This window comes from Cebus imitator, unplaced genomic scaffold, assembly GCF_001604975.1.
Source record: "Cebus imitator isolate Cc_AM_T3 unplaced genomic scaffold, Cebus_imitator-1.0 Scaffold85, whole genome shotgun sequence".
Lineage (NCBI taxonomy): Eukaryota > Metazoa > Chordata > Mammalia > Primates > Cebidae > Cebus > Cebus imitator.
Genome location: NW_016107400.1, coordinates 6,108,824 through 6,132,815, shown reverse-complemented (window position 1 = coordinate 6,132,815; position 23,992 = coordinate 6,108,824). Strand labels below are relative to the sequence as shown.

The window sequence follows — 23,992 nt, the reverse complement described above, 5'->3', positions numbered from 1 at the left end:
TTTTTAGTAGAGACGGGGTTTCACCATGTTGACCAGGATGGTCTCCATCTCTTGACCTTGTGATCCACCCGCCTCGGCCTCCCAAAGTGCTGGGATTACAGGCGTGAGCCACCGCGCCCGGCGAGACTACGTTTTCTTCCATGAAACAAGCTCAATTGAAACTGTTTCCTGCCAGATGAAGCAGGAGTCTAGCGAGGGGCTGGACTCAGCCAGTGCTACTTACCATCATGTGGTAGTCTTCATGTCCTTCGATAGGTTCACTGACCACATTTTTTATGGAGCCCATGGGCAATTTCTCAGTCCGCTCTAAGTTGAGAGGGATTACAGTGATTATTCAAAGGCCCTCCTGTTCTAACTCTCCTGACTCAGCAGTCCCTCGTCAGGGCTGGTGGCTGTGGGACTAACTGGTCCCATGCCCTCTGGGGACAACAAGACAGGGTCTTCTCCCAGTGTAACTAGGGCCCTGTGTGTGAGCTGGGAACTCCGTAGGAGCAAGTGGGAAACAGGGTTTGGCAATGGTAAAGGTCTCTGAGGGCAGAGATGTGTTTTCCCCAGGATTATTTTTTAAAGTTTTATGGTTAATAAATATCCAAGAAAGACAGGCACGGTGGCCCACACCTATAATCCTAGCACTTTGGGAGGCCAAGGTGGGTGGACACCTGAGATCAGGAGTTCTAGACCAGCCTGGCCAACGTGGTGAAACCCCATCTCTACTAAAAATACAAAAAAGTAGCCAAGCGTGGTGGCGGGGCCTGTAATCCCAGCCACTCGGGACACTGAGGCAGAAGAATTGCTTGAACCCAGGGTGCTGACGTTGCAGTGAGCCGAGATCATACCACTTCACTCCAGCCTGGGCGAAAAAGCAAAACTCTGCCTCAAAAAATAAAAAGTAAAATAAAATAAATATCCAAGAAATTCTTTTGTAACCTTATGCAAGCCCAGCACTGGCTAAGGTGTTGGGCAGTAGGGAAAGTCAAGGGGCCTAAGAGGGAGAGGCAACATGTTCCTCTGTGGCTCTCACAAGGGAAGGGGAGTGCCTGGGCTTTAGGGCTAGATTCTATATCATGACCCTGCTCCCTTCCCCAACCTCCCTCCCCGGGTCCTCCCACCTCCATATTCACACTTTTAGGAGAACTTCGTAAAACATTTATAACCTCTTGTATTAACACTTGAGATACCACTTATCACATGGGGTCAGAAGACATTGAGGCAAGTTTAAGGAGGATGGCAGGTAAGAGAGAGGGGGCAGCAAGGGATGCCTGGAGATGAGACTGCTGCGAGTGAGCCAAGTGAAGCGGGACGGGGTGAGGTCAGGCGTGTGGTGCACCTGCACAACAGGACATGACCACCCTGGAGTGGCAGACACCTCGGGGATGGGGCGCAGAGGCTCAGCAAACAGCTAAACCAAGTAGAAAAAAAACTTGCAGCCTTTGCAGGAGGAAAAATCCGGAAAAGTAGAATCTAAAATAGATAAACTGGCCAAACAGACTGGGAATTCAGAGACCAGGGTTCTGGTCTAGCTGGGGACTTAAGACATTTTACTTCGGTTCTGTGGGCCTCAGTCTCTCAAAAATGGGGGCTGGGGAAGAGGGACCTGAATCTGTTCATTTAGGTTTGGACTTTTAGTGGCTCTACAACAGCGGTCCACAAAGCAGGACCTGGGCAGCAGTTGTCTTTAAGATGGAAACTTGTAAAACACCTTTCATCCTGAAACGTCTGGAGATTTCACACAAAAATATCTAACAGTTTTCTGGCTTCTCTTGAAAAGTCTGAAAATTGGGCATTTCTGGACCCACACTCCTGATCACGACATCAGACCATCAGCCAGATTCAACTTTCCTACGAGCAGGGCACATGCTCTCCCCTAGCAGCTTCACATTTCCTGCCTGGAGCTTGTTCTCATTCTTTTGAAGCTGTTAGTACTGCCTACTCCTACACAAGCTAGGAGAGTTTAGTCAAGAGTAACAGCCCTTAAGGGTCACTTACTCAGCAAAGTGCCCCATGGAGAGGCCAACTCGCTGCTGGGATGGTCATTCCATAGCCGCTTCTCCTTGCCAGCAGAAAGATGAAGCCAGTGGCTATAGTAGCCAACTCCCAGAACAAGCTGTCCTCCTATGAGTGCTTATGACACTCAGATGACAGGACTCCTGGGCAACTGGGAAGAGTGCCTGCCCCTTGGGTTCCAGAGGTACAGTCCTCTGGGTGGGAATGAAAATCTCAGCCTTGGTCAACCCTAGAAGACATGAATAGTTCAGTGCCATGCTCCTCGACAAGGCTGGTGAGTAATGAGGCTTTCAAGGGCTCAGAAGCCCCAACATACTGAGCTGCTTCTAGAGCTCTGCCTTCAGTCCAAAGCAGGAAGGCAGCTGCTCCTACTAGTAAAAAGAAAACCTCCAATACAGGGTCAGGAGGTTCTTGTTCTATCAGTTCTTGCAGTTATGATGTGTTCCCTACACAACTTCCTGACACAAAAATATATCCCCGAGGAACCAATGAGCACTTCCAGACTTAGTTCCCATCCAGAACTCTCTGCCTGTACCTGTCCTCATGGCAGGGTCTTTCCAGATCAGCCTTAGCAACTGCCTTCAAATAAGGCTGTCCACAAGCAAAAGAAGAAGTCCAGCAAGAGGCAGGAAGTCTATGCACTTCAGCAAGTGAATGCAATGAGACAGAACTAAGCAAAATCACCTGCAAAGTCAACAGAGGCTGGGTAGCTAAATACCGACAAGGTGGGAGATGGGACAGGATCTGCAGAAAAGAATCGTCCAGCAGAGGGTTCAAAGGCCCTTGCAAAAACTGGGGGGAACGCTCAGATATACTGCAAAAACTTGCTTTGCCCATGCAGTTAGAGTTGAATGTGAAATGAAGAAAACAGCAAGTTATCGTAAAATTGATAGAAAAACTCAAGCGTTTTTGGCATTTCAATTTTTGTTCACTTTAAGAATCAGTATAGGGTTGAATATTGATTTTTGCGTCTTAGATGTTTAAAAAAATCTCTCTCCCCACCACCCCGCCCCAATTATTCTCCATAGAACTTGGTCCCATTTTAAGTGGAGTCTCACTAAATGGCCTGTCCCTGAGACCAATGAACCTCAGATGATGGGACCCCCTATACTTCTCTTTAGCATTTACCTCGAACACTGAATACCTACAGTGCTGGCCAGAAACAGGTGATTTAGGCATGTTCGGTTCCCTCCAGGAATCTAACAGGGGGACAGACAAGTCAGAGAGTAATGAGTGCTCTGGGCATATAAATGAAGCGCTCTATGAACAGAAGCTGCAGCAAGTCATTTGGAGGGTGGGGGGAGAACCAAGGAAGACTTCATTCGGAGAGGACATTTAAGTAGGGCCTTGGATGACTTTATTAAAAACAAGGAATGGGAAGAAGGCATTCCAGGTAAGGGCACAGCATGAGCAAAGACAAGGAGCTGTGCAAAGCACACTGGGAGTTTCATAGAGAGATGCGGCTGAAATACACAGGGCAAACGGGCCGGAAGCTGGAACCAAAATTTAAACTAAGGCCCGGTGTTGAGAACACTGAACGCTAAGGTTAGGCATTGGAACGTGTCCTTAAAGAGCCAACGGTTCTTGAGCACGGGTACCCATGACAAAAAGCAATAGGCAAAATGGACAGGACAGAAGAAAACACAGATGGGGCAGTGCAATAGGGTAACTTGCTTTGAACAGACCAGGTTTAAAGATGCTTGGGAATCTAAACTGGCGCAACAGTGTAGCAAAGAAAGGGACAGACAGTTCTGCAGTGTAACTGAAAACACTTTGTAAGCATCTGGGGGAGGGAAGAGGGGGGACAGTCAGAGACACTTTCCAGCAAACAGTAAGGCTGATCCAGACACCGTGCACAGGCTAGGGTGGGACAGGCAGAGGGCAACCAGGAGGGGTGGGAGAGACAGGTTCCTAGGCAGTGGTAAGGAAAACTTCACCCACTATAGGGTCAAACTCTGACCTACAGGGGCCAGGCAGGTGACGAATGAACAAAGCTGGCTACTTCTAAGATAAACGGGACTATGAGGACTGTAGCATGGCCCACTGGAAACTACCACTCAGCTCTAGTGGGTCAATGCCATGTGAGAATGCAGGCCCCAAAGGGCCAGATCATTTGATTTTTCAAGAGAAGCCAAAACAAAAACAAAAACAAAACAAAACAAAACAAAAAACAGATTAAGTGAAATCCTCCGATTTTTATGGATTGTGTGTCATCCCACAAAAGCCTTGTCTGTGGACCAGATTTGGTCCTTGGGCCATGTTTGGGGCCTCTGAATTTGTGTGCAACTGAAGAGCCAATGTTTGGTGGATCAGCCCTGAGATCAGACTAAAAACAATGAGGAAAAAGGGTCCGAACAAAAGGCGAGCGTCTAAAAGCGAATTTAAAAGCCAGAAGCGGCCGGGCGTGGTGGCTCACGCCTGTCATCCCAGCACTCTGGGAGGCCGAGGCGGGCAGATCACCAGAGGTTGGGAGTTCGAGACCAGCCTGACCAACATGGAGAAACCCCATCTCTATTTATAAAGAAAAAAAAAGAAGCCAGAAGCACGCAAAGCACAGTGTAGAGAGAGGTTTCAGAAGGAGGGGCGGAATCGCACTCCACAACGTGAGTGCTGCTGGGTGCCAGAGGCAGGCAGCAGGCCAGCAAGCAGGCAAGGAAGAACATACCTTTAGTGCCAATCCACAGTTGGTCTTGTTCTAGCTTAAAGGTGAGTCTCACTTTTCCTCCAGACTTATTGTACATGCCAGACAGGGGTACCGTTGGCAGGCGCTCCTGAAAGCATAAGAGCATGGTAAGAGACAGAGGCATGGTCCAAAAAAAAGACAAGGGACCAGGCGCGGTGGCTCATGCCTGTAATCCCAGCACATTGGGAGGCCAAGGCGGGTGGATCACCTGAGGTCAGGAGTTTGACTAGCCTGGAATACACGGTAAAACCCTGTCTCTGCTAAAAATACAAAAATTAGCCAGGTGTGGTGGTGCGCACCCCGTAATCCCAGCTACTCAGGAGGCTGAGGCATGAGAATCACTTGAACCTGGGAGGCGGAGGCTGCAGTTGAGCCAAGATCACCACACTGCACCCCAGCCTGGGCGGCACAGCAAGACTTTGTCTCGAAAAAAGAAAAAAGAGAAGGGACAGGATTGGAAGAACCTCAAGTTAGAAGGTGGGACTGGCTCATTTTCAGAATGTTCACAAAGAAATCTGCCTTACCTGGGCACCCTTAACAGATGGCATCACATCTTCGGGTTTTCCTTTATCCAACACTTTCCTGTGTTGCTGTAAGTCAGAAAAGAGGATGAAATGAAACAGCTGACTACGTTTAGTCATATACTATTCCTTTGAAACAAAGGATAAAGAAAGCCTTAGTGTTTTGGCTCAAAAGCTTTTAATGACTACAGCCCAAGGATCCTTTGAAACTACAGAACAATGCTGTCCCGAAAAACTTTCTGGGGAGAGGAATATGTTCTGTACCTGTGCGAGCCACTATCTACTATTGTGACTATTATGCACTTGAAATGCAGCTAGTATGAGTAAGGAACTGAATTCTTAATTTCATTTCAGTTTTAACCAGCCACATGTAGCTACCTACCATATTAGATATCAAAGTTCTAGAATAAATGGGATTTCCAGATTGCCCTTCTCCCCTCAAAAAAAAATTCACTCCTGAAATAAACCATCAAGCTAAAGAGTGCCACAAAGGGTGTTGCTCTACTAGGCCCCCCCCAAAAAAAGGCACCCACCTGTTTCAACTTAAACTCCCAGAGAACACTACAACATGTTGATGATCGGTCTAACTGCCTAGAAGGAGCAGCTCTTCAACAAATGGAAACCCAGCCCATGGCAGACATTTTCCCCACTGCCCTACCCTTAACTCCAGCTAAACAGGAACCTGTAGGAGCCACCCTTCAGTCAGAAATGCAAATTACTCTATAACCTGACATTAAGAAGCCTCTAAACTCCTCCCCTCCCACCTGCCCCAAGAACTCTGAGGCAGCTCTTTAAGGATTCCAAGTTCAGGGCCCCTTAAACAGCTCTCCTGCCAGGCCCAAATGCCTGAGTCTTCTTTCTTCTCCATCTGTGGCCTTATAGGCACAGCCACTGCTTAGTAAAGCTGGTACTATGGGGCAATGAATGGATAGAAGGTAAAAATTTAATCAAATGTAAGCACCAGGTAGCCATAAGCCAGCCCAAATCCTCAATGGCATGGCAGAATCCCTCGGAGGAATAAACTCAGCATTGCCAGACTGCTAGCAAACAGTCACTCCAGACATCAGCCCCAGACCCCTTAACAAGGTGATAAAAAGCCAAGGGACTATATCCGCCTCATTAGGTCATGTGATGCCTCATAATTGGCCTCAATGAAACAGAGCAGCATGGGCTGGAAGTATAATTCGAGTCACACCTTTCAAGTACCTTTTGAACAAGATTTCCTGTATTGTGGAGAACAGTTCTAGGCCTGTTAAGCTACCATTAGTAACTCAAAACCTGTATTTAGGAGGCACGCTACGCTCTAAGGGTGTGACCAGTGGGACCACTCCTGACACGTGGGAGAGGACTACAGGAATGTGAGAATGAACTCAATCGGTTTTAAGACATAACAACCTGTATGTGGGGCTGAAGTCTCCAAATCAACACCTTTTAGATAACATAGTTCTACAACTCCTTATCTCAAACCCTAGAGTTTTAAACTTTAAGAGTTTTAGGAGTTTTACAAAGATAATATTGTTTTAAAATCTATAACACAATCTTCTCTGTGGGGTCCAGGGCAGGACCTTATCACCAAAGAGAAAAATTCACACTAACTCTGGTCAGGTTTTGGGGGGGCTGTTAAATTTATAAAAACATGGCCAAGCACGGTGCCTCACGCCTGTAATCCCAGCACTTTGGGAGGCTGAGGGGGGTGGATCACCCAAGGTTAGGAGTTAGAGACCCGTCTGACCAACATGGTGAAGCCCTGCCTTTACTAAAAATACAAAATTAGCTGGCCATAGTTGGGCATGCCTGTAATCCCAGCTACTTGGGAGGCTGAGGCAGAAGAATTACTTGAACTTGGGAGGCAGAGGTTGTGGTGAGCCAAGATGGTGCCACTGCACTCCAGCCTGGGCAACAAGAATGAAAAACTCCATCTCAAAAATAAAATTTTTTTGTTTTGTTTTAAATAAAAACACTTTTAGTTTTAGACTCCTTTGGGGTTTTGGAAGCATACATGGGGGATTATCAATCTGTAACACAAACTGTGCCCTCCTCTTATTGTTGGTCATACATCTTAGTGCCTATGGCCCAATAAAACTAATGTTGATTCAAGCTGATCTACTTTACTCCGGACACATTTGAGAACACCTGTTTTCCTTGGAACAATAGGAATGATCAGGAGGCTCCACAGCAATCAGTGGGATTTGCCAGGTAAAAAGACAGTAAATGATGATTCTTACAACCTGTTCCTTGTATAGCAAAATCTCATTTTTCCTCGTTACACAAAAGATTAACGGCTATGATGAGCATAAGACAAGGCAGGCTCTCTTGATACAAAAGAACAGAGAATGTGAAAAATCAAGCCCCTATTTCACAGATCAGGACAAAAAAATAACTAAGTGTAGTTGTCTTCTTACTCGGCTTCATTCAGCTTCCTGAAACGATCAGTTTTAGGGGAACCTTCAGTTGTTGATTCCCGTGCCTAGCCAGGGCTGTGGACTTGGGGAAAGCCACAAACCAAAAAGCCACATGTAAGCACCTGTACAAAACGAGGGCTGGCTTCTAGTACTGGTTTTTTCTCTAGCACTGAAAAGGAGAGAGAAACCCATGTCTGATTCCTTTTAACACCAATCTGAAGCCTCCCTTTACCAAGGTCTTATCCTAAAGTAGGTAGACTTGAGACACACTGACCCGCCAGATGAGACAAAGTTGCAAATCTCAGGTAGTTGTCACCTCCACTCTGCGGCACCCAACTGCTGCCATAAATTTCCATCATGGGCCCTGTCCAAAAAGGAGCTTATTCTAGGGAGACTATAACCAGCCAAGGCTCGAGAGGACAAAGCCTCAAATTTCTCAGGACCAAGAAGCACAAGATGGACTCACTTTCTGCCTGCAGAGAGGCTCCTTCTTGTTCTCTTCGGCCTTTGCATCCTGCTGCACAGCATCTTTGGGTGTGTTTACTGCTAAAACATCATTGATGGTGGAGCCAACCACCATGATCTTGGCCCCACTGGTCACTTTTATTTCTCTCAATGTCTTATCCTCGGGGACGAGTCCCTTATACATGACTTTCTGCATGGCAGGCGGGAGACCTTGGGAAAAGGTAGAAGGCAGACAGTGAAAGGAAAGAAGGAAAAAAATGTATGGATCCTACACAGCTCTTTGGTAACAGACTAGAAAGTGAATGCTGACTCCACCACCTATTAGCTTTGTGAACTTGGGCGATTTACTACCTCTGAAACTCAGTTTCTAGAACTCCATAAGATTTATGAAAATAAGTCCTTTTGTATAGACTTGTTTTAAGGATTAAGACACAGGACAAATGCAGGGCATTTAGTATGGTGCCTATTATTCAGTAACTGTTCAATAAATATTAGCTCTCATTCTTTCCAAGTTGCTCCTCAATCATATCATTCAAATATTGAGAATCCACAGACATCAGAGCTACAGAAGCCAATAGGGATAAAACTCCTGTTCTTAATGGAGCTTACAAGGCTACATGTAGGAAGCCTTAAAACAATAAATTTCAATGCCAGGAGTGGTGGCTCATGCCTGTAATCCTAGCTCTTTGGGGGGCAGATGTGGGCGGATCACCTGAGGTCAGAAGTTCAAGACCAGCCTGGCCAACATGGTGAAACCCCCGTCCATATTTAAAAAAAAAAAAAAAAAACACACAAAAAAAAAAAAAAAAAAATCACCAAAAAAACAACAAAAAAAAGACTAGCCAGGCAGGGTGGCAGGTGCCTGTAATAACAGCTACTTGGGAGGCTGAGGCAGGAGAATCGCTTGAACCTGGGAGGCGGAGGTTGAAGTGAGCTGAGATCGTGTCAGTGCACTCCAGCTTGGGCAACAGAGTGAGACTCAGTCTCAAAAAAAAAAAAAAAAAAAAAATCAGACGTCAAAGCACTATAAACAAGGTAAAATTAAGAATAGTATCAACTGTGAAGAACCAGCATCAAAGTCAATAGCAGTGTTTCCTAAACTTCACTTAGGAGAATTACCTAAGATATTTGCTAAAAATAAATTCCTGGCTACATCACAGACCCACTGAATCAGAATCTCCTGAGAAAGGGCCGGGAAGCTGTAAAACAAGTGCCTTACGTGATTTTTAAATTAGAGATGTTAGAAAAACGTTAGTGAGAAACTAAGGCCTAAATGTCAGACTTGGGCTTGAATCCCAGCTCTACAACTTACTAGCTCTATAAACTTGAGTCTCTTTCCCCAGCTGAGTAATGGGCATCCAAGTGCCTTTCATTAAGACTGTTGTGAGGATGGGAGTACCTGATGCAAAGAAAGCCACCAAGTGCCTAGCACGGTGCAAGGGCCGTCAGGAGGCGGGGTGGGGAAGACTGGCTGTCAGCACCGCAGAAATTACCTGTAATCGAGTGGATCTTCTGTTTCAGCTCGGAGCCTGTGCTGTCCAAGGGGACCTTCACGTCATGCTTGGTCTTGTTCCAGATGATCTTCAGGTCCACCAGCTCCTTGCCCGCGCCGCCGCCTGCGTCTTCGCCGTTGCTGACCGAGGCCTGGGCCGCAGGGTCCCCAGGGGGCTGGGCCGGGGCCGGCTGCAGGCTGTCTCGTGCGGCGCCGGAGTCCTCGGCCGCCATCCCCATCGCGGCTTCAGCCTCCGCGCAGTTGAGGGGCCGCGCGGGCGCCTCGGTCGCCACGGTCTCGGCCTCCGTGTCCATGCCAGGTTCTTCCATGCCTGCAAGGGGGTTAGGGGTGGGCGCTCGCCGCGGGCTGGGCCTGGGAACGGAAGCTGCCCGGACGCCACCGGACCTCCGCTCCCGAGCCGCGCTTCTCCCTCCCGGGCCGAGCCGCATCCCCCCGAGGAGCGCCGGCAACCTCGGCCCGGGCCCGGCGCCCGCCACCCGCCACCCCCGCCGCACTCACCATCCGGGGCCCCGGCCGCCGCCATGATGATTGTGTACAACACCCACCGCTCCCGCAGAGGCCGCTGGGAAGAGGCGAGCTGGCTGAGATTGGCCCCCGCAGCAGCCCCTAATCGCTCGCAGCCCGGCCGGAAACAGGTGGAGGTTTCTATGGAGACCCGCCTCCTCCGCTTCCCCGGCCAGGCCCCTGCCACGCTTTAGCTTTCCCAAGCCGAAGGGGGCGGGTCCGGGAAATCACCCTTTCACTGGGCTCTGCCCCCTGGAGGCCGAGGGCGGCCGCAGCCGTTCGGGGGGCGTGGGCTTTCGCGCTAGGAGGCCTGTGACTTTAAGGGGCAGGGCTGCGCTGGCTGTGGCGGAGGCCGATTGGCTGGAAGGAGTCCACGGAAGTGACGCAGGGAGAAGCCCACGTGTGCGATTCCACCCCACATGGCGGCGCTCCTGGAGAGACTGCTGCAACGCGGGAGGCCCTTGGCGGCCTCAGGCCGTCCCGTGGGACGGCGTGAGGCTAGCTTGGGCACTGATCCCGGGGTTGCGGTGCGAGTGCGGTTCGCTCCCAGCCCCACAGGTAACCTTGGTGGACGTGACGCCGCAGGCCACGGCCCCCTGTCCCGTCTCCGCCCCCCGAAAGTTCCTGAATGAATCCTTTCCGGTGGTGTCAGAGCTGGCGGGCGGAGAAGGGTTAAGGCAGCGGGAGCCCATTGTACAGAGGCGGAAACTGAGGTGCAGGATCGGAAATAATTTAAATTGCCAGGGATTTCTTTGTGTTTTTTGTGCTATCCCATCTCTTTCCATCTTTTTTTCATGCATTCCATACATGTGTATTGACGACAAACTGTGTGCCAGGTGTTGTAGACGCTGGGATACAGTGATCATTGAGAAAGGTAGGGGCCCTGCTGTCAAGAAGCCTGCAGCCCAGTGGCTGCCGCGGACACCTATAAAAATAAATAGTTTTAGAGTCACATGTGCCATGCGGGAAATGAAGCAGGATAGGAGACGGGTTTAGGAAGGATGCTCCAGAAGGCCTTACTGAGCAGGTAACATTTGAGCTGAGATCCAAATGACAAGAAGGAGCCAGCTTTGTGAAGCCTATAAGAAGAAACCTTCAGGAGGCCGGGCGCGGTAGCTCACGCCTGCAATCCCAGCACTTTGGGAGGTCGAGGCGAGTGGATCATTTGAGACCAGTCCGACTAACATGATGAAACCCCGTCTCTACTAAAAATGCAAAATTCGCCGGGCATGATGGCACACACTTGTAATCGCAGATACTTGGAAGGCTGAAGCAGAGAATTGCTTGAACCTGGGAGGTGGAGGTTGTAGTGAGCTGAGATCGTACCATTGCCCTCTAGCCTGGGCAACAAGAGTGAAATTCCATCTCAAAGAAGGAACCTTCTGGGTAGAGGAAATCGCAGGTACCAAGGCACTGTGCTATTGTTATTGGGAACTTAGCAAGCTAGAGGGTGACAGAGGCCTGTTGTATATTATGTTGGAGATCTTGTCGGGGGCTTCCCACCAGTAAGGCTACCTTCTGCCTTTTCTACACTGGGTATTCCTCTCATCCCAAATCCCAGCGTAAACATACAAGGATCTTTGTGGCAAGATCCCAGCTGTATGTGACAGGATCTTTCTGGCAGGCAGTGTAGTACAGAGCAGTGCTTTTTTTTTTTTTTTTGAGACAGAGTCCCACTCTGTCCCCAGGCTGGAGTGCAGTGGTGCGATCTTGGCTCACTGTAACCTCCGCCTCCCAGGTTCAAGGGATTCTCCTGCCTCATCCTGCTGAGTAGCTGGGACTACAGGTGCATGTCACCATGCCCAGCTAATTTTTGTATTTTTAGTAGAGACGGGGTTTTACCATGTTGGCCAGGATGGTCTCGATCTCCTGGCCTTGTGATTCACCCATCTTGGCCTTCCAAAGTGCTGGGATTATAGGAGTGAGCCACCGCACCTGGCCAGAGCAGTGCTTTTCAAACCATCCGTGGTAGAAGTACTGGTTTTTAATTTCCAATCAATTATGTATCAATATTTGCATAAAATTAATATAAATTAATGACTAGAAAAATAAAATTTTGAAAACATTCAAAATACAAACCGATCTCTCCTTATTTGGTTTAGCAGAGGTAAAAATCATTCTGTCAGATTGCTATGTAAGTTTCTACAGCCTGGCCAACATGACGAAACCCCGTCTGTACTAAACACAAAATTTAGCTAGGCATGTGGCACAGGCCTGTAATCCCAGCTACTCAGGAGGCTGACACCCGAGAATCTCTTGAACCCAGGAGGCAGAGGTTGCAGTAAGCCAAGATAGTGCCACTGCAGTCCAGTCTGGGCAACAGAGTGAGACTCCATCGCAAAAAAACAACAAAAGTTTCTAAACTTTTACTGTGAGTTTCTGTACTTGATTGTGAACTGACAACTGTTTTCAAACCAGCACTGGATTGTACGCTTTGCTTTGAAAAGCCGTAGAATGCCAAGGCCTGGAATTGCCTGGATCCAAATTTCTGTCTTCGCCACTTCTTAAATGTATAACTTACTAGATGTTCAAATTATTATTACTATCAGTATTATTATGGTTATTATTTTGTGAAGGTTTCTGGCTCTGTCAAGTGAACCTCCCACTTCAGCCTCCCAAGTAGCTAGGACTACAGACGTGCGACTATGCCCAGCTAATTTTTGTACTTTATTGTAGAGATGGGGTTTTGCCATGTTGCCCAGGCTTGTCTCAAACTCCTGAGTTCAAGTGATCCACCTGCCTCGGCCCCCAAAAGTGCTGAGATTACAAGTGTAAGCCACCATGCATGGTGGCCTAGATATGCAAATTATCTAATGAATCTGAGCCTCAGTTTTACCATTCGTCAAAACAGGGCCAATAATAGTATCTGTCTCATGGGGTTAAGCTCATGCAGCTGGACCACTTAGCAAGGTCTAATACACAGAAAGCACTTACCATCCTCTGTTATGTTGATTATAATTTTCATTTCCTTACTCGTTTGCAGGAAAAGCCCATATGGGAAAGGCTTTTGATTATAAACATATAAAAGAATTGTCAGGCACAGATCATTACAGTAGCTGAAATTAATTGCGGGTTAACTTTGGTCAGCATTTAGATCTCAGAGCAACCCTGTAATAAGGAAGATTCCAAGTTTTTGGCTCTTAATCCCTCTGACAGATGAGAAAGTAGAAGCTCATAAAAGTTAAGCAGAGTTCCTTCCCAAGGGGTAGCAACTAATAAATGGTGGATGCACCATTTGAATCCCAGTGTACTTGGTGTAAGAGGCCTTTTTTTTTTTTTTTTTTGAGATAGAGTCTTGCTCTGTATCCTAGGCTGGAATGCAGTGGTGCCATCTCTGCTCACTTCAACCTCTGCCTCCTGGGTCCTGGTTCAAGCGATTTTCTCGCCTTAGCCTCAGCCTCCTGAGTAGCTGGGATTACAGGCACCTGCCACCATGCACAGCTAATTTTTGTATTTTTACTAGAGATGGGGTTTTCACCATTTTGGCCAGGATGGCCTTGAACTCCTGACCTAGTGATCCGCCTGCCTCGGCCTCCCAAAGTGCTGGGATTACACAGGCTTGAGCCCCCGCGCCCAGCCAAGAGGCCTTGTTTTTAGCAGCTGGGTTCCTCTTCTGTCTTAGGGACTCTTGGGATCCAGTGCCACTGAACCTCACTGGTTTTCTGGTGGCCTTGCAGTAATTGCCTGAAGGTTATACCCATCAGTGTTGAAGCAGGGTCAGCCCAGCTCCAGAAGAGTGTTTCCTCTCTTGTGCTGCCTCTTGTACCTATAAATATAGATGAGCTCATTGTAACCTAGGGTTATGGGCTGGTCCAAAGAAGGTAGGGTAAGAGGTAATGACTGCCCTGGAAAAACTGTTAACTTTCAGTTTTTAGACAGGAATGATGAAAAAGTAAAATCTTAGGAGTTTAAACTGATGAAGAGAAAGATGATGGACTCAAACGCTACTTTTGGTTAGTGTTTAAAGCCAGCATTTAAGGTGAAAATCTTGGCAAGTCATGGTGGCTCATGTCGGTAATCCCAGGACTTTAGGAGGCTGAGGTAGAAGGATTGCTTGAGCCCAGGAGTGGAGTTCGAGACCAGCCCAGGCCACATAGTGAGATCTTGCTGCTACAAAAAGAAAATACAAATATTACCCAGGTGTGGTGGTGTACACTTGTAGTTCCAGCTACTTGGGAGGCTGATGTGGGAGGACTGATTGAGCCTGGGAGATTGGGGCTGCAGTGAGCCGTGACTGCACCATTGCACTCCAGCCTCAGCCTGGGCAACAGTGAGACCCCCATCTCAAATTTTAAAAATAAATTTTCTTTTAAAAAAAGTAAAAATATGTGATTTTTTTTTTTCCCTCCATTTTGTTTTTTTGAGACGGAGTCTCACCCTGTCGCCTAGGCTGGAGTGCGGTGGTGTGATCTCAGCTCACTGCAACCTCTGCCTCCTGGGTTCAATCGATTCTCCTGCCTCAGCCTACCAAGTAGCTGGGATTACAGGGGCCTGCCACTGTGCCCAGCTAATGTTTGTATTTTTAGTAGAGATGGGGTTTCACCATCTTGGCCAGGCTGGTCTCGAACTCCTGCCTCTTGATCCACCCACCTCGGCCTCCCAAAGTGCTGAGATTACAGGTGTGAGCCACCAGCCCGGCCTGTGATTTATTTCTTAATAGAGACAGGATCTCACTATGTTGCCCTAGCTGGTCTCAAACTTACAGACTCAAGTATCCTGCCTCTGCTCCGAAAGTGCTGGGATTACATATGTGAGTCACTGTACCTGGCCCACAATGTGATTGTACAGTATTTTAAATTTGTAGTTTCTTTGTAATTAATTTTTTTCCCAGCGAACATCATTGATTTTCTGTAAGTTAAATGTACATGATATGGCTTCAATGAATAACCCCCTGCTGCTTCTTCAGATGAAACTTGCTTGGCCTTGAGACAAATATCAAAATAGAGTGGTGGATGCTGTTGGAGAGAATTGGAGCCTTTTAATAAAATGACATGCACCAAATCCTGGGTGGTCTTCCACTTTCAGGATGAGGGATTAAATGTGTCTAGAGAGAGAGCATAGGGGTAGCTAGTTCTTAATCTTTGAAAAAATTAAAAAAAAATTTTTTTTTTCTTTAGACAGTCTCACTCTGCTGCCCAGCCTGGAGTGCAGAGGTGTGATCATGGCTCACTGTAGCCTTAGTTTCCCCAGGCTCAGGTGATCCTCCCACCTCAGTAGCTAAGACCACAGGCAAGTGCCACCATGCCCAGCTAAATTTTTATATTTTTTGCAGAGACAAGGTGTTGCCACATTGCTCTGGCTGATCACAAACTCAGGTGCAGCGGCTCACGCTTGTAATCTCAGCACTTTGGGAAGCCAAGGCAGATGGATCAGTTGAGGTCAGGAGTTCAAGACCAGCCTGACCAACATGGCAAAATCCTCTCTCTACTGAAAATACAAAAAAATTGGCCAGGTGTGGTGGCTCCTGCCTGTAATCCCAGCACTTTGGGAGGCTGAGGCTAGGGGATCACTTGAGGCCAGGAGTTCAAGACCAGCCTGGCCAACATGGCCAACACCCGTCTCTACCAAAAATACAAACATTAGCTGGGTGTGGTGGCATGCACCTGTAGTCCCAGCTGCTCAGGAGGCTAGGCATGAGAATTGCTTGAACCCAAGAGGCAGAGGTTGCAGTGAGCCAAGATCGTGCCACTGTACTCCAGCTTGGGCAGCAGAGTGAGACTCTGTCTTAAAAAAGTACAAAAATCTCCTGGGTTCAAGTGATCCTGCCGCCTTGGCCTCCCAAAGTGGTAAGAAAACAGGCATGAGCCACTGCATCCTGCTGGTCTTTCACATTGCAGCGTTCTGTCACAGCAGTGCTTACTTGCCCCTCGATGAGGCCTTTTAGCTCATCTTCCCCGTCTTATCTGAGCTGTCTCTTCTCTAGGCTTCTTACACCTGGGTGGCCTCCGCACTGCCCTGTACAACTACATCTTTGCCAAGAAGTACCAGGGGAGCTTCATCCTGAGGCTGGAGGACACAGATCAGACTCGCCTTGTGCCTGGGGCAGCGGAGAATATTGAGGACATGCTGGAGTGGGCAGGTGAGCCTGGCAGAGAAAGGATTTTTCTGCAGGGAAGGAACAGGAAGCAGGAAAAGGAGACTGTGGATCTTCTTATGGAATCCAGGGTGGGAAATGAGGAGTTCCTGGAGAAATGGCTGCATTTGTGCTGCCTGGGGTGGCAGATGCCACCCGAAAAAATGCTGAAGCTCTCCAAAACACAGCTCCAAGACTGGTTCTTTATTGTTTAATTTTTTAGAGTCAGGGTCTCATTCTGTTCCCCAGGCTAGAGTTCCATGGCACAATCATAGCTCAGTGTAGCCTTGACCTGGGCTTAAGTGATCCTCCCACCTTAGGCTCCCGAGTAGCTGGGACTATAGGCATGCACCAGCACACGTGGCTAATTTTTAGTTTTTAATTTTTTTTTGTAGAGATGAGGTCTCACTATGTTGCCCAAGCTGTTCTCAAACTGCTGGTCTGAAGCAATCCTCCAGCCCTCAGTCTCCCAAAGAGCTGAGATTATAGGCGTCAGCTACTGCCAAGGCTGTTTTGAGATTCTCGTTTTCACTTCAGAATCTCAAGTCCATTCCCTTCAGGGGCCAGGCAGGAAACACAGGCCAAGTGGGAACTGGAGGAGCTGGGCCTGTGCCGAGCTAGGAAACCACACCTCATCCAGAGGAGGGAGCGCCTCTGAGCTCTGGCTCCTTGTGCCCATGCGGGAATGCTGGCCCAGCTTGTCCAATCTTCTGAGTTCCAAGAGGAGCCAGAAATCCAGTTTTTCTGGCTGAATACTTACCATTATTAAATCTGGGCCCAGATGTTTTTTTTAACCACATTGTATAAGCCACACAAAACATGTACAGCTTCTGAAGTTGATCTTGTGGGAAGTTTAATCCTGAGGACAGGGAGAACAAAGAGGAGTGTGCTTTTTCCGGGGTCGACAGCTGTCTACCTATATGGACAGGTATGACTAGGAAAGGGGAGATCCCCAAGGAAAAATGTCAAGACTCTGCTAGACTAGAGATTGAAAAAAAAAAAAAAAAAAGAAAAATCCCAAGACTGTTTTGAGATGTGTGTTCTAATCGCAGGTAAATTATTCCCTAGACTCTGCGTTCCTAAAGAGTAGAAAATGCTTTCATATCTATCTTTTATTGTAGAAGGCTTTAGCAGGTGTTCAGTCTAGGTTTGCTGAATAAAGGATTCTATACAAGACCAGTTACTGTAATCCAGGCACCATTCCAGGTGCTAGAGATATTTAACAAAGACCCTGCACTTGGCCAGGTGCAGTGGCTCATGCCGGTAATCCCAGCACTTTGGGAGGGCAATACATGTGGATCGCCTGAGGCCAGGAGTTTGAAACCAGCCTGACCAACATGGCAAAACCCCATCTCTCCTAAAAATACAAAAATTAGCTGGCGTGGTATCATGTGCCTGTAGTCCCAACTACTTGGGAGGCTGAAACACGAGAATAGCTTGAACCCAGGAGGCAGAGGTTGCAGTGAGCTGAGATCACGAGAGCAGTGGTTCAAACACAGCTCACTGTAATCTCAAATTCCTGAGCTCAAAGGATCCTCTTGCCTTAGCCTCCTTGGTAGCTGAGACTATAGCTGTGTGCCACCACACCTGGCTAATTTTATTAATTTATGTTTTTGTAGAGGCAGGGTCTCGCTGTGTTGCCCAGGCTGCTGTTGAACTCCTGGACTCAAGAAATTCCCCTACCTTGGCCTCCCGAAGTGCTGGCATCACAGTCATGGACCATTGCTCCTGTCTCCTAATTCATCCTTCATATGATATTAAGTGATGATAACCTGTATGGAAAAAAGAATAACAGGCCAAGGAACTGGGGCGAGGGATACCCTTGTAGATAGGGTGGTCTTCTCCTAGGAGGCGATGCTGGAGCAGAGACCTGCATGAAATGAGGAGCCAGCCCCATGGTGACCTGTGGGAAGAATGTTCAAAGCAAAGGGAAGAGCCAATGCAGAGGCCCCCACAGCAGGAAATTCTGTATGTATTTGAGGAGAATCAAAGAGACCAGCTTGGTCTAAGCATAGTGAACAAAGCAGAATGACCAGGGATGTGAGGATAGAAGGCTTGCCACACGGCCCACAGGGGTTCATCCCTGGAATCCGAGCACTTTGGGAGGCTGAGGAGAGAGGAGCACTTGGACCCAGGAGTTCAAGACCAACCTGGGCCACATAGTGAGATCTCGTCTCTACAGAAAAATTAGCTGGGGGTAGTGGTATACCCCTGTAGTCCTAGCTACTTGGGAGGCTGAGGTAGTAGCATCACCTTAGCCCGGGAAAGTTGAGGTTGAGGCTGGAGTTAGCTGTGATCATATTACAGAATTCCTTCAGTGCCACTTCGCCAGCCGGAAATCTCTGCGGTTGCCATCACCTCTGCTGGGGCCTTGCTTGTGCCTTCTAGGCTCACTAGGCCCAGCAGGCTGCACTCGGCTCGTGCCCACTTGGATCCCACACCTGCTGTGGTTCCATACTCAGCCCTTGGCTGGACTGGGTGTGCCACCAGTGGCTTCTGTGTTGGGCACCAGCATCTAGATGAGAGGAACAGGGTGGCACCCAAAAACTTGGGAGATGCCAGCATTGTGGAGCTTCAAGGGGTGTTACAGCTCTGGCTTGGGGAGTTCTGAGGTCTGATCCCCCAGCATTGTCTTAGCTTTTCACTCCTATAGCTTAGTGAGTAGGAGCATGTTACAGCTTGCTTTCTCCCATAGTCTGGTGAGCAGGAGCATGTTATAGCTTTTTTATTCCCGTCACCCACAACTTGGCAAGTTCCAGGTTCTTGTCCTGCAACCAAGAGGAATGAGGTGCGCAGGTACCATAGAGTGAGGAAGGCAAAGAAGAATTTTATTGAAAGATAGAAGGAAAGCTCTCCACTGCAAGAGGGGACCCTGAAAGTGGGAGTAGCCCTCTGTGAGGCTGAGTCTGGCGTTTTTATGGGCTTAGAATGGGGGAGTGCCTGACGACTGGTCCATGAGTGGTCTTGGAAAAAGGACCATTCAGTTGGTTAAAAGATATCATTCAGAAAGAACCAATCGAGAGAGAGTGGGTAAGACAGGAATAGAAGTTCTCACTCCGGTCATGGACTCTATCCTGAACTGACAGTTTGGTTTTCAGGCTTCAGGCTGTCTTTGGCTTGAAGGTCAGGTTTCACCAGGGACCTATCCCTGCCTGCCTAGGAATTTGTCTGTCGTCTATCAGTCATGCCACTGCACTCCAGCCTGGGGCAACAGAGTGAGACCCTGTCTCAAAAAAAAAAAAAAAAAAAAGAAGGCTTTCCAGGAGCCAAATTACATGGTGCCTCACAGACTGAGATGAAGGCTTCAGTTTCACAGAGGATCTCCTACTTATCAGGTACCATGCCAGGCACGGGGGATACAGTGATGAACAGCGGTGATGGTGGTGGGTCCCACCCTTGTGTAATTCCTGGGGCAGCATCATTGTGCGAATGCGGCTTGCAGCACCTCAACAGAGCTTGTCCCCCACCATGGTATTTTGGTGAGGCGGAGGGCAGGAATTCAGGCACCCCATGGTGGCTGACTTCCAGAGCACCTCACTTTGGGTTTTTGTTTTTTCATTTTATTTATTATTATTATTTTTCTTAGAGACAGTGTTTCGCTATGTTGTCCAGGCTGGCCTTGAACTCCTGGGCTCAAAACAATATACCTGTCTTGGCCTCGCACAGTTCCTGCATTACAGGCATGACCCAGCATGCCCGGCCTTTTTAAAAAATTGACATATAACCAGGCGCAATAGCTCTCATCTGTAATCGCAGCACTTTGGGAGGCTGGGTCAGGCAGTTCAGGGGCGCAGGAGTTTGAGACTAGCCTGGGCAACATAGGCAGACCCTGTCTCTATAGAAAATTTTAAAAAAGTTAGCCAGGCATGGTGGCGTGCACCTGTAGTCCCATCTACTTGGGAGGCTGAGGTGGGAGGATCGCATGAGCCTGAGAGGTTGAGGCTTCAATGAACAGAGATCGTGCCTCAAAAAAAAAAAAAAAAAAGGAAAAAGAAAGGCTAAGTAACACAAAGAGGCAGTGTAATGAGTGGTTAAGAATGTGGGCTCCAGTGCCCATTAGTCTGAGTTTGAAGCTGATCATGCCCCTTCTATTGGCCCGGCGACAAAGCACCTCTGTGCCTCAGTGTTCTTACAGAATGGGAGAATAACTGCACCTACTTGGAAGGGAGGCTTTGAGGCTTTAGGGAAAAGTATCTTTTATGGTACGCAGCACCCTAGTACTCACACATCGGTAGCACCTCGGGATCCCTTGTCACAGCTACTAAGTGGCAGAGCCAGGAGTCTAACTAGGTGCCGATGGCCTGTTCCCTGAACCATGCTTTTTTCTCCTAAGTCAGCTGTTCCCAGGCCTGGGCTTGTTTCTCCCTCTCCAGGGAAGCGATGGATTGAGAGGACATACAATTGGGGGGTGTGGACTTCGGAGCCCGTACACCTCCGTTTGCTCCCTACTCCACGAGGCCATGGGACTATGACTGCTTCACCTCTCTATGTTTTAACTTTTCACCTCTAACAGGGACATTGGGCCAGGAGTGGTGGCTCACACCTGTAATCCCAGCACTTTGAGAGGCCAAGGCAGGTGAATCACCTGAGGTTGGGAGTTTGAGACCAGCCTGGCCAACGTGGTGAAACTCTGTCTCTACTAAAAATACAAAAATTAGCTAGGCAAGGTGGTGCATGCTTTTACTCCCAGCTATTCAGGAGGGTGAGGCAGGAGAATCACTTGAACCCAGGAGGCGGAGTTTGCAGTGAGCTGAGATTGTACCACTGCACTCCAGCCTGGTGACAGAGTGAGACTGTGCCTCCAAAAATAAAAAAGGGACAGTGTACTAGTGCCAACCTCATGGATTGTTATGAGGATTAAAGCTCTAATATGTGTATAAAGTGTCTATTAAAGAACAATGCCTGGGAATGAGAGCTGTGTGTACCTTAGCAGTCGTTATTGGATGATGATCCTCTGGACCTGTGTTCCAGGCATCCCCCCTGATGAGAGCCCACGCCGGGGTGGTCCTGCTGGGCCCTACCAGCAATCTCAGCGATTGGAGCTATATGCCCAGGCCACAGAAGCGCTGCTAAAGACCGGAGCTGCTTACCCCTGTTTCTGCTCACCCCAGAGGCTGGAGCTCCTGAAGAAGGAGGCCCTGCGGAACCACCAGACACCCCGGTAAGAACCCTAACTTGTTGCAGATGCCTCACTGACATTGGGTGCATTTGTTACCTGGTGTTGCATAAGAGCTTTCCTAAATGGGGAACGGAGTGGCCAATGGCCTGCAGAGCAACATGCCCAAGTTTTACTGTGACTACTGCGATATATACCTCATCCATGACTCTCCATCTGTGAGAAAGACACGCTGCAGTGGTAGGAAACACAAAGAGAATGTGAAAGACGACTATCAGAAATGATGGAAGAGCAGGCTTAGTGCCTGATATACAAAGCAAGGGCTGCATTTCAACAGGGAAAGATATCTCCTATTCCATTCCTTGCTCCTCCTCCTGCCAGGGCGATGATACGAGCTCCCCACAGTCTTCCGGGTTCTCGCCCCGGTATGATGCCAGCACCCCATATGGGGGCCTTTCCCATAATGCCAGTGATGGGCCCTTCTCCTTCTGGGATGATACCAGTGGGACCTGCTTCTGGAATGAGGCCACCCACGGGAGGCCACATGCCAGTGATGCCCGGGCCCCCAATGATGAGACCTCCTGCCCGTCCCATGACGGTGGCCACTCGGCTCACAATGACTCAATCAGACAGATAAGGATAGAGGGCAGGCCTCATTATATCAGTACTATATTGCCTGTTCTGCCTCACCAGGAGATCATGCTGCTGTGATGCTGGGTTTTCTAAGCAGCATAAGGAAGACTTGCTCCCCTGTCCTATCAAAGAGAATAGTTTTAGAGAGGAGAAGTGGGACAAAAAAGATGCAGTTTTCATTTGTATTGGGAAATGTGAAAATAAGATTGTCAACTCTTTTAGTTTAAAAAAAAAAAAAGAATTTCCCTAAACGTCTATTACCTCTCAGTTTCTGTGGGTCAGGCATCTGAGCATGGCCTCACCAGTTTCTTTGCTCAGGGATTCTCTCAAAGCCACAAGCAACTATAGGTTCTAGCCAGTCCTGGAGTTTTCTTAAGGTGCAGCTTGGGGAGGATCTACTTCCATCCCTCTTGCAAGGCTATTGGCCAACCTCAGGTCCTTGCTGGCTGTTGCCTGGAGACATCAGTTCTTTGCCACGTGGGCTTCTCTGTAGGGCAGCTTACAGCGTGGCAGGCAGCATTCCTCAAAGCCACCCCAGGAGAGTGAGAGAGAACAGGTGCGAGCTGCAATCCACCTAGATGTGGAAGCAACTTCTCACCACTTTTGTTGTACAGGCTGTGTATTCCTTACCTGGAACACTTGGGACCAGAAGTGTTTTGGATTTCGGATTTTTTGCATATTGAGATATGTGCATATATATAATGAGATATTTTGGAGATGGGACCCAAGTCTAAACATGAGATTCATTTATGTTTCTTGTATGCCTTATACACATAGGTTGAAGGTGATACTATGCGATATTTTATTTTATTTATTTATTTATTTTTTTTTTTTGAGGCGGAGTTTCGCTCTTGTTACCCAGGCTGAAGTGCAATGGCATGATCTCGGCTCACCGCAATCTCCGCCTCCTGGGTTCAGGCAATTCTCCTGCCTCAGCCTCCTGAATAGCTGGAATTACAGGCACGCGCCACCATGCCCAGCTAATTTTTTGTATTTTTAGTAGAGACGGGGTTTCACCATGTTGACCAGGATGGTCTCAATCTCTTGACCTCGTGATCCACCGGCCTCTGCTTCCGAAAGTGCTGGGATTACAGGCGTGAACCACCGCGCCTGGCTATGCAATATTTTAAATAATTTTGTGCAGGAACCAAAGTTTTGACTATTTTGACTATAGCCCGTCACATGAGTTTGGGTGTGCAATTTTCCACTTGTGGCATCATGTCACCACTCAAAAACCTTCAAATATCAGATCAGTTGTTGGTTTTGTTTTTGTTTTTGAGATGGAGTCTCACTCTTTTGCCCAGGCTGGAGTGCAGTGGCACGATCTTGGCTCACTGCAACTTCTGTCTCCCAGGTCAATTAATTCTCCTGCCTCAGCCTCCTGAGTAGCTGGGACCACAGGCGCATTCCACCTTGCCTGGCTAATTAATGTTTTTAGTAGAGATAGGGTTTCACCATGTTGCCCAGGCCACTCTTAAACTCTTAAACTCAAATCTTGGCCTCCCAAAGCACTGGGATTACAGGCATGAACCACTGCACCTGGCCTATTGGGGCATTTGAAATTAGACATATTTGGCATGCTCTTTATTAGACAGAAGTCACCAGGTCCAGCCCACACTCAAGGGGAGGGGACTACACAAGGACAGGAACACCAGAAGGTGAGAATCACCATGGACCATGTTAGAAGCTGTTTGACACATTAGACCTGAGACAGTAATGTGTAAAGTAATTTAAATTATTTGTTATTTTGAATTAGAAGAATGTTATTTTCTACATTTAAAAGGTCCACAAAGGGCCGAGCATGGTGGCTCACAGCTGTAATCCCAGCACTTTGGGAGACCGAGGTGGGTAGATCACCTGAGGTCAGGAGTTCAAGACCAGCCTGGCCAATATGGTGAAACCTCATCGCTACAAAAATACAAAAATTTGTCAGGCACGATGGTGAGTACCTGTAATCCCAGCTACTCGGGAGGCTGAGGCAGGAAAATCACTTGAACCTGGGAGGCAGAGGTTGCAGTGGGCCAAGATTGTGCCATTGCACTCCAGCCTGGGTGACAGAGTGAGACTCAGTCTCAAAA

The 23,992-nt window shown here is 48.2% G+C and overlaps 2 protein-coding genes and 1 pseudogene across 9 annotated transcripts in view; 2 read left to right on the top strand and 1 right to left on the bottom strand.

The window, feature by feature from the left end:
• The window catches only part of UBFD1 (ubiquitin family domain containing 1), a 17,157-nt gene extending 6,833 nt beyond the window's left edge, over nt 1-10,324 (bottom strand). The window contains exons 1-7 of one of the 4 annotated variants that reach the window (XR_001826944.2): nt 10,087-10,323; nt 9,569-9,898; nt 8,077-8,285; nt 5,212-5,277; nt 4,670-4,775; nt 3,133-3,203; nt 224-306 (exon numbers count right to left, since the gene is read on the bottom strand). Coding sequence is in view for 3 of the 4 variants with exons in the window: in XM_017534395.2 (XP_017389884.1) it covers nt 224-306; nt 4,670-4,775; nt 5,212-5,277; nt 8,077-8,285; nt 9,569-9,898; nt 10,087-10,111 (819 nt within the window). In the remaining variant the exon portion in view is untranslated. Of the gene's footprint in view, nt 1-223; nt 307-865; nt 2,199-3,132; nt 3,204-4,669; nt 4,776-5,211; nt 5,278-8,076; nt 8,286-9,568; nt 9,899-10,086 lie in introns of those variants that run through there. The other 3 variants (XM_017534397.2, XM_017534395.2, XM_017534396.2) reach the window with 3 other exon arrangements.
• A 99-nt stretch (nt 10,325-10,423) lies between these two features.
• The window catches only part of EARS2 (glutamyl-tRNA synthetase 2, mitochondrial), a 28,604-nt gene continuing 15,035 nt past the window's right edge, over nt 10,424-23,992 (top strand). For 2 of the 5 annotated variants that reach the window (XR_005201210.1, XR_005201209.1), the window contains exons 1-3: nt 10,426-10,650; nt 16,016-16,171; nt 21,137-21,326. Coding sequence is in view for 2 of the 5 variants with exons in the window: in XM_017534391.2 (XP_017389880.1) it covers nt 10,512-10,650; nt 16,016-16,171; nt 21,137-21,326 (485 nt within the window). In the remaining 3 variants the exon portion in view is untranslated. Of the gene's footprint in view, nt 10,651-16,015; nt 16,172-21,136; nt 21,327-23,992 lie in introns of all 5 variants that reach the window. The other 3 variants (XR_001826942.2, XM_017534392.2, XM_017534391.2) reach the window with 2 other exon arrangements.
• On the top strand, nt 21,338-22,221 carry LOC108308524 (annotated as a pseudogene).